A 12057-nucleotide genomic window follows, 5' to 3' on the forward strand; every position below is an offset into this window, starting at 1 on the left:
ATCCGTTGCGGTCTTGTGGCGTATCGTTGCGAGTCATGACGACACGCTGGCGGAATTATCGTTGTATCGTAGAGATTATCCGACGATAGTAGGACGGACAGGTTGCAATACTCTCGCCCGAGGAGATGGTAGGGAGTTTATCTCAAAGTTTCCATGTGCGTGGAAAAAAGGATACATCCTGTAAAATACTAACAGACAGGCAACCATACATCGATGTTTAAAGCTAAAGGTACAGATGTTCTAAAGCTAAAGCTCAGAATACACAGAAATTTCACTATAAATAGTAGCAACTCTTACTACGACTCAATAAAGTGCAATTCAGGTCGCACAGCGCTTTATTACCTACTACTATATTTACTTAGAAGTTGCCTCTCTTTCTATCGCTAGCTCTTATCTTTTCTTGCACGCGGCAAGGATCTGAATCCGCCCGACCGGTCGGTTCCCGCCGGGTACTTGTAGCTTTATACCTAAAATGCGGAGTGCGCCAGGTCTGGCTAGAGGTACAAGATGTTCTAAAGCTAAAGGTGCAAGATGTTCTAAAGCTAAAGGTACAAGATGTTCTAAAGCTAAAGGTGCAAGATGTTCTAAAGCTAAAGGTACAAGATGTTCTAAAGCTAAAGGTACAAGATGTTCTAAAGCTAAAGGTACAAGATTTTCTGAAGCTAAAGGTACAAGATGTAGTAAAGCTAAAGGTACAACGGTACGCACGTGCACCGCCAAGTAGCACACGCCGTGCACGCAGTCGTGGTGCGCGCACGGGGACGTGCCGAGCGCGGCGTGCGGCGCCGCCTCGCAGTAGCGGCCCGCGTACCCCGGCGTGCACGCGCAGCGGTACTCGTCCAGCCCGTCCACGCACGTCGCCCCGTTCTGTAAACAAACACGGTAAGCTTTGATGCAGGAAAAATGTCAGCTCCCACAAGTCCTCTTTCCCAAATATGTAATTTTTTCAATCAAGATTTCAAATTCTTAGCCTCAACTCTCGGGTTGAAATTCATAGAGCGCACTTTGACTTTGCTTAGACTTAAGCCGATGGAAGCAATTAATCCGCACGAGGTTGCAAGAACACCAAGACCACGATCTTCAGAAATGAAGGAACGACTAGAGAGAGAGACGGAGAGAGAGAGAGACGGAGAGAGAGAGAGAGAAAGAGAGAGACACTTAAGAACGAGAAAGATTTATGCCAGTAGTATAACGCTGTCCACACAGGTAGCGCCGTTGGCACAGGGGTTGAACTGCGGGACATCTTACCTGGCACATATGGTTGATGCAGTCATCAGCGTTGATAGTGCAGTTCTGCCCTGAGTAGCCCTTAGGGCACGAGCAGGTGTAGTGGCTGATGTGGTCCACACAGGTAGCTCCGTTGGCACACGGGTTGAACTGCGGGACATCTTACCTGGCACATATGGTTGATGCAGTCATCAGCGTTGATAGTGCAGTTCTGCCCTGAGTAGCCCTTAGGGCACGAGCAGGTGTAGTGGCTGATGTGGTCCACACAGGTAGCTCCGTTGGCACACGGGTTGAACTGCGGGACATCTTACCTGGCACATATGGTTGATGCAGTCATCAGCGTTGATAGTGCAGTTCTGCCCTGAGTAGCCCTTAGGGCACGAGCAGGTGTAGTGGCTGATGTGGTCCACACAGGTAGCTCCGTTGGCACAGGGGTTGAACTCTGAACTGCAGTAGGGGATTTTCTTCTCACAGAATTCGCCTGGGAAAAAGTTAAAAAGTAAAATTATGAAACGATGAATACGTTTTTCTTACATAACTGGGGAGCACAATGGCTCTGAACTGTATGTTGTTCACTGAGTTGAGCTAACATAGGCCGCTCTCTCTTGCACTATTGTATAGAAGTGAAAAGGACACACTGGTCAATGGGTATGAGTATTCTCAGAAAGTAAGGAATTGATAGTTACCCATAAAGCCAGGCGCACACTTGCAGGTGTAGCCCTCGAGGTGGTCGATGCAGGAGGCGTTGTTCTGGCAGCGGTGCGCGAGGCAGTCGTCGATGTTGACCTCGCAACGCACGCCCGTGTAGCCTGCGTGGCACGCGCAACTGCAACACAGAACATTATATAGACTGCATTGACTGCAATCAGACCTGCTGGCAAGTGATGATGCATCCTAAGATAAGCGCCTCTCGCCTATACCTCACTAGATGGCAGCACCAGTATGTTACAGCTGAAGCTCAAATAAAACACGCAAATCTGAATCGCACTAACGGAGCGTTTAGGAATCTGCACTATATGTAAAAGTTTCGACATGTAACCGTCGGCCGAGCATAACACCGCTCGGTGGGTTTTCATTTGCTACGGTACCTTGAAAGTACCTTATACCAAGCTCAAGTATGGGATGGCCCTACCAAGTACCAGCTTGATGCAGGTCTTTAGCAGACACCTACCTGAACCATCCCTCTTCAAGCACTTAGCACACCCCATGGGCACAGGGGGATGCGTAGCATGCATTTATCTGATGCTGACAGGTGTAGCCATGGAAGGTGTACCCTCCAGCTAGGTACGGCCGAACACTCCTAGCAGCTGCCTCCAGACACCTACCTAAACCGTCCCTCTTCCAGCAGTTGGCAGACACCATGAGCACAGGGTGAACCATAGCAGGCATCTATCTGGTGCTGACAGGTGTCACCATGGAAACCACGTGCGCACGCGCAGGCGTAACCACCAGACGCTGTAGCGGAGCAGACCCCGCGGTTGAGGCAGGGGTTCTTGTAGCAGCGATCGCATTTCGACACCACTTCAGCCGGGGGGTCGCCTGGAAACAAAATGATTATTGAAGTTTTTTTTTTAATTTATTTAATCAAAAAAAATTTAACATGGATCTTGTAAAACGTCTTTAGACACGACTTGACAGTACCTAACTCAAATCTTTTTTAGGCCGAAATAAAAAACGCCTGACTTCCATCCGTATTCAAAATGACTGCTTACAGAACTGTTGTGACGCCGCCATTTTTTATCGAGGTGTTAAATTTTTTAATAAAAAATAGCGAGCCAACGAGCAGGCGGGTCACCTGATGTTAAGTGATTACCGCCGCCCATGAATATTTGCAGTATCATAGGAACCGCCAATGGGTTACCGGCCTTTCAGAAATTTATTAGTCCGCTCCTTGAGTAATCATATACCCTTTTTGGATGTGATTTGGGTTTGGAACTCTCATAGCTTTAGTTTTAAGTTTACCTAATTAATTATCACCAATATATCATGTTTCAAATTTAAAAAACAAAAGTTTTTTATTATTTATTTATACCCATATTATAGGTGGCAGAGAAAACTGATGCTGGAAGGGCGTTCCATATCCTAGCGGTTCGAATTAGAAACGAGGAAGCAAATCTCTTCGTACCTGTCCGAGTAATTTCAACAATTTGTAATCACAGAACTCCAAATATATCTGTGTACAATAGTTTTGAATAACTTTTGATTTTGACTTTGACTTTGATGCAGGTAAGTACCTCTACACAGGAAGGCTTCGGAGTGCGTGCTTAGCACCAGCTTGTCTCTCATGGGGGGTGGCTCTGCGCAGCGCGCGATGCCCGCTTCCACGTATTCACCGGCCACCTTCACCCACTCGGACAGCCAGCGGGCTCGGCAGTCGCAGTACAGCGGGTTGGAGCCCAGGGCACTGTGGACAAAATCCACCGCATTACTAGGGTTCCGTACCTCAAAAGGAAAAACAGAACCTTTATAGGATCACTTTGTTGTCTGTCTGTCTGTCTGCCAAATTTTATGATTCTAGGTCAACGGGAAGTACCCTATAGGTTTTCTTGAAAGACACTACGGACGGATGGACAAACAGATAGACAGACAACAAAGTGATCTTATAAGGGTTACGTTTTTAGGTACGGAACCCTAAAAAAGGAGGAATGCCTATAAAAGAACATAAATGGTAACTCACACGTGAGAAATAGATTCCAGGTCCCTGAAGACCCCGTCAGCCAGCATCGAGATGTTGTTGCCGTGGAGAGACAAGACACGGAGCTGAGTGAGGCCTTTGAGGGCATCTCGCTGAAAACATACAAAAAAAATTCACTCTCCAACTATTACGGTTCACGAGATACAGTTCTCTGACAGACGGACGGACGGACGGACGGACGGCGAAGGCTTAGGTAGGGTCCCGTTGGCATCCTTCGGGTTCGGAACCCCAAAAAAAAAATCATTTTTATGACCTCTGATTGTTTTCAGTTTTCTGGGGTTCGTTTGGGTAATTGTTTTAAAATTGAAATCTTCTGAAGGGCAATTTTGGGATGGGTAAAAATTTCAAGGTCACACCATCAACATGCAATTTTTATCTTCTAAATATATAAAAGGAAAAGTTGACTGATTGATTGATTTATCAACGCACAGCTCACACTACTGGATGAATCGGGATGTTTGACATGCAATAGCTATTATGACAGAAATAAAAATATATCATCATCCTGTGGACGTCCACTGTTGGACATAGGCCTTCCAAGAGCACCACCACACCCAGTCCTCAGTCTTCTTCATCCAGCCACTTCCCGCCAGCCCCTTCATATCGTCGGTCCATCATGCTGGAGGGCTTCCCACACTACGCTTGTAAGAAAGATATACCTGCACACATCTAAGTCGATTGTAGCTGACGATAAGTGTGGATAACTTAGTGAGGGCTTCAAAAGTGTTGTTGGATAGCACGCTGATCTTGTTGTTGGATAGGTCCAGACGAGTCAGTTGGGTGAGATGTCGGAGCTGGTCAGCCGAAATGCTGGTTATGTCGTTGGATTCCAGATATCTGCAAGAGAAGATGTACGGTTTCAATAACCTTAATAAATATATTGCCTTATTTTGTAGTTTTAGTGATTTTGTATTTTTCAAACCCGCAATGTAAAGCGTGCAAAACTCGAGTCAGTGCCTCACTTACGACGCGGCACTGACTCCAAGTGGCCTAATTACGCAACGTTCGTTGACCTCTAGCGTCAGTCAGATGTTTTATTTGAAATATATTGTGAACTTAAAATATACAGGATTATTTATTTCGCGTTTTTTTGCGGTAGGTATCTTATCAGTGATCATCAGTACTATCACCTGTCTTTATTTTTATTAGAGCTTTCTGGTTACACCCTGTGTAAGGATTGTTGAAAATTCAATCCCTAAGGAGTTAAAATAGGTATTTGAAGTTTGCGAGCAGATGCTGGTCATCTAATCACACTACTAATATTATAAACGCGAAAGTTTGTATGTATGGATGGATGTTTTTTTTACTCTTTCACGAAAAACTACTGGATTTGGGTGAGGAATGAAGATAGATTATACCCTGGATCAACATAGGCTACTTTTTATTCTGGAAAACCAAATAATTCCTACGGGATTTTCAAAAAACTAAATCCACGCGGTCGAAGTCGCGAGCATCATCTAATAAGGTATAGCTTACCTACTAGATGTTTTATTATTGAGGAGATTATGAAGTATATTTCGGTTTGGTTTGGGGATAATGACATCTATCTGCACATGGCTGCTTTCCAAATCAAATTATGGATAGTGAGAAAGACTTATTTTATTAGATTAAGAATTTTGTTGTATTGTTGTATTTAATTAGATTATAATAGGGCTGACATGTACTTTTAAATGTATCAAAGCCCTTAAATAAATAAAGAAAAAAAAAAAAAAAAGGTATAGCTTACAGTTCAGTTGTGTAAGGCGGTATCCTGGCGGGCAGCGCGGTGAGCTTGGCGCGCGCGCAGCGCACCACCGTGCCGGCGCACGAGCAGCCCGCGGGACAGTAGTCCTGTGGGAGGCAGCCTTTATCCTCCGCTGGAACAAACATGCTCAATTGGTCATATTGTATGACGAGGGTGATGATCACTACAACACAGTTCATTCTTGTGCAGGATCATCGTTCCCATTTGTTACTCTAAATCATAAGTTCTTTTATTTACTTCATGTAAATAAGTTTATAAAAAATGTATGTGGGAAAAATAAAGATTATTATTATGACTATCTAACTATTATGACCAATTGATATTTAATTTCTTAACACACACATTACTTCAAAAAGGTAGAAGTGGTAATTAGAAGTAAAAGTTAGACACCATCTTTAAACACTAGGCTATCGCCGCTTGATTTTTATATTAAACTGTATTTAAACGGCCGCAACCCGAGACAACCCCAAAAAAAACTTACATGTGCACTTGAAGTCGGCAACCTCCAAATGCTGCACCTCGGTTCCCCTCAGGGCGGCGGGGAACGCGCACGCGGCGCCGGTCGCCAGGCGACGGTTGCGCAACCAGTTGGGCACCCACGATATGTGGCACGTGCAGTGTAGGGGGTTGTTGCCGAGTGATCTGTTTTACCAAGCAAATCATAGACTGGGGATTAGAGCATTCTTAGGTTGAAATCTATAGAGCGCACTTTGACTTTGTTCAGACTTTAGACACTGTTAAAACGAGACAGCGCTATATCGCTGACATAAATCTGACTCGTTTTAACTGAAGCTTAAGTTTGTTATTTGCTTAAGTAGGTACAGGGTATCTTTTGTACCTGTACTTAAGCAAATAAAGGATATGATTATGTACTTACAAAGTGGTCAGCATGTTGAGATGATCGAAGGACCCCGGCGTGATACATCTTATTTTGTTATCCGTCAGTGATCTGTGACAAAAACAATTATTTTTAGTCAAATGAAAACTAAATATGTAATACAATCTCACTAATCTGAGGACACAACAAAATTAGCTATTTCGTTTCCTCCACACCTGTAGTCAGGCATAGACCTTGAATAAATTGGGAAAATACCAGGATAAGAAAATAACAATAGGTACAGGTGTAACTAGAACGCTAGCAAAAACTTAGCGTTATTATTACTATACTACCTAACACAATCCAATGCCAATAACCATTTGCCTTATCTTGTAGTTATAGTGATTTAGTATTTTTCAAACTCGGATTGTAACCGACCAAACTCGGATCAATGCCCCACCTACGACGCGGCATTGACTTCGAGTGACCTATTTACGGAACGTTCGTTGACCTTTAGCGTCAGTCAGATGTTTTATTTGCAATATATTGTGAACTTTTAAAAAATACAGGAATTTTCTTTTCCGTGATTTTTTTTGTAGTATCTTATAATCATCAGTACTAACTATCACCTGTCTTCGTTTTTGCTAGCGTTCTGGTTCAGCCTATAATGTACATATACTTACAAAGTACTAAGACTATGTAAGCCAAAGAACATTTTGTCTGTGACGGTTTGGAGCAAATTCCCGTCTAACAATAGTTCCTGTATGGACGCTGCACCATCAAAAGCGTTGTCTTCTATCACTGTTATACCTGGAACAGAACGAAAATATTTCTGTGAAATCATTCACTGCTATTTTAGCTGATGCGTCAAAAACAACTCTTACTTTTATAATTTTTTTTTAAGGCTTCCTAGTTCAAAAGGAAAAACGAAACCCTTATTGGATCACTTTGTTGTCTGTCTGTCTGTCCGTCTGTCAAGAAAACCTATAGGGTACTTCCCGTTGACTTAGAATCATGAAAGGTAGGTAGGTCTTATAGCACAAGTAAAGCAATAAATCCAAAAACCGCGAATTTGTGGTTACATCACTAAAACAAAAATTAAAATGTGTGTTAAAATTCAAATAAGATAACTATACCAAGTGGGGTATCATATGAAAGAGCTTTACTTGTACATTCTAAAACAGATTTTTATTTATTTTTATGCATACTTAATAGTTTTTGATTTAAGGTGCAAAATGTCGGAAAAATACCGGAGTACGGAACCCTCGGTGCGCGAGTCTGACTCGCACTTGGCCGGTTTTTTTAATGCTGCATAGGCTTACGCTTGATGAAATCTTTTTCTCACCATTATTTCTGAAGTCCAGTTTAGTGAGGTCCGGCAGTCTCCCAAATAGACCATCTGATTTGATTTGACCCAAATTGTTGTCTGGCATGATGCTGCAAAAGGAGACAATTTCTGCTCATAGTGGTCTGTGTTTCGGCTGCATTAAAAATATATGACTCCAATGGGGATATACAGCCAATTTATCCCGACAGGTGGCGCATAAGCGAACCGCACGGCCATGGAGGCAGTAGATCTATGGAACTGGCTATTGAGCTATTAAAGAACTTTCATCAATTTCAAATCAGAGAGTGAAAAGAACTTGTAAAAGTCTGATTGAATAAAAATATTTTGAATTTGAATTTAAAAGGTAGAACCCAGAGCCGTAAAGCCAGCTAAAAAAATGAGCTATCAAACTAAAAATATAAGCCAGAAAAAAAAAAACTAATAATATTTATTTAGCGCAACTTGGAAAATAGTGTAACCTGAATGAACTCACAGTGCGATAGTAGAGATGGGCAAGTCGCGGGGCACGTCGGATAAGCGAGCACGTGCGCACGCCACCCGTACTCCGCGGACTAACGCGCGCGAGCACGCGCACATATCCGGACATGGGGGCTCATCGCCACAGGCTTCTGCTGATTCTTCGCCAGCTAAACGAAATATGAATAATTATGGTTTATTTAAAGAATATTAGCCATGCTAATCATGGCTAGTTCTCCTCTTTCCCCTCCAATTAAGCGTAAAGCTTGTGCCAGGAGTGGGTACGACAATAGTGCAACGGGTGGAGTTTGAACCGCCGACCTTTCGGAATTCAGTCCGCTCTTCAACCGTTGAGCTATTGAGGATCTCGGTTATGCTTATATTACACTGTATTCACGGAAATAAGTTAGTATATTATGGCTCTCTGTCTCTCTGTTACATAACCCCATAAAAATGACAGAGACAAAAACTCAATAGGCAATAAGCATTTCGAGTCACCGATCAATCACAAACGAAACTGTTTTCGAATTGAATTTCGAATGTTTTTTGAAAACATGTTTGCGATTGGTTGAGAGAACCCTATACTAACTTATTTCCGTGTATAGAGTATTATAGTGTTTTTTTCAATAAATACTGTAATAGGTAGAGACTAGAGAGTTAAATTTTCACAGAATGTATTTCTATTGCCTATAAAATTTTTAGCTCACAGACACAATATTGGTCTAAGTATTTTCTACTTTTAAGTTTAGTTGATAATTTGTATGAATTGTATTTTTATTCTTTTTTTTGTGATTTTGTTGAGCTGAATAAATTTTTATTTATTTATTTAAAAAACCAAGATACTGAATTTCAGAATAGCCGCCATGCAAATTAAAAAAAAAAAAAAAACAAAATGTGTAAATGGAGAATTGTGTTTCTCTGTTAGTTTAATGGTTTGTCCCTGTCGCAACAGGAGCATCCGAATGACTAGATTTTTTGCAGGGTTATAGTTAAAGTCTGAGTGACATAGGCTCAGTTAGTAGTGTTATATCTCGTACGGAACTCTTCATGTACGAGTCCGACTCGCACTTGGCCGGTTTTGTTTTTATAGAACACTCTTAGAATACTTACGTTTACATTTAAAGTTCTCTTCTCTTAACGCATCTATTCTTTTTCTGTTCATTCTCTTTGGGGAGTCACATTTAGCACCAGAAGTTTCTATGGGGTTCTTGCGTAGATACGCCGCAAGCCAGCGCAACGAGCAATCACAGGAGAAGGGATTGCGACCTAGATGCCTAGGAAATAAGATTCAAAGTCAATTACTTACGGATTGGCACATATATCTATTCTTAAACTTTTAAATGGTAATACTAGCTGACAGACGATGAAAATATAACCTAAATGCATATGAAATAGGGTTGAATTTTCATTGTATTGTATTGTTTTATTTATTTAAGCAACAAAGGCCCACAATATTATGTTAGTAAACATCTTAACCTATGTTAGTAACTAAATTATAATGTAATGTATGTTAGTAAGAAACTTATTCTATGTTAGTTAATATAATTAATATACTTATTAACTAATGCAGACATCCAGTGCGCTTTGAGAGCGCTGTCCTGTCTGTCTGCTATCACCTTCAGGATAATGTTGGGACTTCTCTCCAGCCTGCTTTTAATTGAGGCGATCCGTTTCCGCATTATTGCGAAGAAACCGTCTACACGGTTCTCCGCAAACATACCGGACGCGCTACAGTATCGAGGCAGTCCCAACATTATTCTGAAGATGTTATTATACTGGACTCGGAGAGCGTTTATAGATTTTTGGGTATAGTCAACCCACAGACTGCACGTGTAGAAGCTCTGACAAAAGGACTTGAACAAAGTGACCTTAACTTCTTTTGTGCAACGTGCAAATCTGCGAGCTATCATATTCCCTCTAACCGCCAACGCCCTCCGTTCCCTATCTATGTCACAGTTATCTTTCATGTCTGCTGTAACCACATGACCCAGGTATGTGAATTTGGGCACCCTAACCAGCTCTGCACCGTACAGTCTCACTGGAGGTACATAGCTGGGAGAAATGCTACCCGCCGCAAAGACCATTAGCATGCTTTTTTTTACATTATATTTAAGTCCATGCTTTTCAGCATAGTCTTCGCACACCCTCAGCAAATCTCTCAGCGCACAGACCAATTGTAATATGGCACCTTATTTTAATTATGTACATAATTATATGGAATTGATTAATGGAAACTTATTTTAATTGAGTAGGTAGGTACTTACAAAGTCTGGATTCCAGTTAACGAATCGAAAGTTCCATTTGGTAATGATCTGATATTGTTGTCATACAGAGATCTGAAAAAAAAAACGGTCCAAATTCATTGACCAAAATAAGTTTTGTGATTTTGAAATCGTCTAGACACACAACGGTCAACAACAACAACAACCACAAACGGTCCTTTAATTTAAAAGGTTGTAGGATCATAAGATAAGTTATTCCATTAAAAATTGAACCTTAACAGTTTGTGTTAAGGAACAAATTTCAAGAGCGAATAAAAACTTGTGGCTGGATATTTTTTACAATTGAAAAACCGCTTGTGGTCGTCTAGATACTGTTTTTTTTTTAACTTATTTAATGTACATTGTACTTACAATAATTTGAGACTCTGTAGATCTCGAAACGTATCTTTACGGACGCAAGTTATTTCATTTGAGTTAAGTAACCTGAAAACAAGAATACCACACTAATATTACTACTGGACGGATTCGATACGATACGATCGAAAGATCTAAACGTTCATACATACACACATACAGACAGTGGACTCAATTTTACAATGTGTAGAAATTGAATACTTACAGGAGTTGTAGCGATGTTAAACCGTGGAATATTCCAGAAGGAAGATCCTTAATTTTGTTCCCATAGAGAACCCTGAAAAGAAAAGATAAGTATTGTAAAAATATTATGTTACCGCTAGAATTAGGAATACCTATGCAGTATGCATTGTCTTGTAGCTTCCATCTTAGACTGCATCATCACTCACCATCAGGTGATATCGCAGATTAGTGAAATTGTTTTTTTTTTAAAAATAGTCCAGAGGACCTACCGTTGTATCTATGTCTAGCAGTATATTACTTACGGAACCCTTTAGGGGTTTCTTTTTAAAACTATAAAGAACGAAGACTGTCTTACAGTTTTACGAATTACTTACAAAGAAGTTAAATGCGTTAGTCCGTTGAAGGCATCGGCGGCCATCTTGGAAATCTTGTTGTTTGACAGATCGATGCGAGCGACTCTCTTCACTGCTGAGAACGCGCCGGCTCCCACTTCCGTTATCTCGTTCTGTTCTAGGCGACTAGAAAGAGATGGATATCACATCACATCACACTTCACACTAATATTATAAAGGCGAAAGTTTGTGTGTATGTTTGTTACTCCTTCACGCAAAAACTACTGGACGGATTGGGCTGAAATTTAGAATGGAGATAGAATATACCCTGGATTAGCACATAGGCTACTTTTATCCAGGAAAATCAAAAAATTCCCACGGGAAATAACCTACATCCACGCGAACGAAGTCGCGGGCATCAACTAGTATGTTAATAAGATCCAAGTGCGGATTGGCAGACATTACACACCTCTATATGCTCTAGAATGCTGTATTGTCTTTGGACCGCACGGCCACAGGCTGGGCTAAGAGTGGGAAGTAGTAACGGGCAACGGTCCACCAGACAAACAGACGATTCTACTACATAGTAGAATCGTCAGTAGTAGAATCGTCATACATC

General features: G+C 41.4%; 1 protein-coding gene and 1 long non-coding RNA gene across 2 annotated transcripts in view; one reads left to right on the forward strand and one right to left on the reverse strand.

Annotated features, from left to right (window-relative positions):
• The window catches only part of LOC123878818 (protein slit), a 69872-nt gene that overhangs the window by 11260 nt on the left and 46555 nt on the right, over positions 1–12057 (reverse strand). The window contains exons 8-25 of the mRNA XM_045926149.1: positions 11481–11624; positions 11129–11200; positions 10921–10992; positions 10552–10623; positions 9398–9561; positions 8304–8457; positions 7829–7920; positions 7167–7293; positions 6544–6615; positions 6148–6308; positions 5649–5778; positions 4582–4759; positions 3905–4014; positions 3462–3631; positions 2553–2766; positions 1914–2053; positions 1539–1708; positions 709–867 (exon numbers count right to left, since the gene is read on the reverse strand). Of these exons, the coding sequence (XP_045782105.1) occupies positions 709–867; positions 1539–1708; positions 1914–2053; positions 2553–2766; positions 3462–3631; positions 3905–4014; positions 4582–4759; positions 5649–5778; positions 6148–6308; positions 6544–6615; positions 7167–7293; positions 7829–7920; positions 8304–8457; positions 9398–9561; positions 10552–10623; positions 10921–10992; positions 11129–11200; positions 11481–11624 (2401 nt within the window). The remainder of the gene's footprint in view (positions 1–708; positions 868–1538; positions 1709–1913; positions 2054–2552; positions 2767–3461; positions 3632–3904; positions 4015–4581; positions 4760–5648; positions 5779–6147; positions 6309–6543; positions 6616–7166; positions 7294–7828; positions 7921–8303; positions 8458–9397; positions 9562–10551; positions 10624–10920; positions 10993–11128; positions 11201–11480; positions 11625–12057) is intronic.
• LOC123878861 lies at positions 4–8703 on the forward strand. Its single transcript, XR_006798899.1, has 3 exons — positions 4–128; positions 1970–1974; positions 8694–8703. It is a non-coding gene; the product is annotated as an uncharacterized LOC123878861 (long non-coding RNA).

This window comes from Maniola jurtina, chromosome 26 (assembly GCF_905333055.1).
Source record: "Maniola jurtina chromosome 26, ilManJurt1.1, whole genome shotgun sequence".
NCBI lineage: Eukaryota > Metazoa > Arthropoda > Insecta > Lepidoptera > Nymphalidae > Maniola > Maniola jurtina.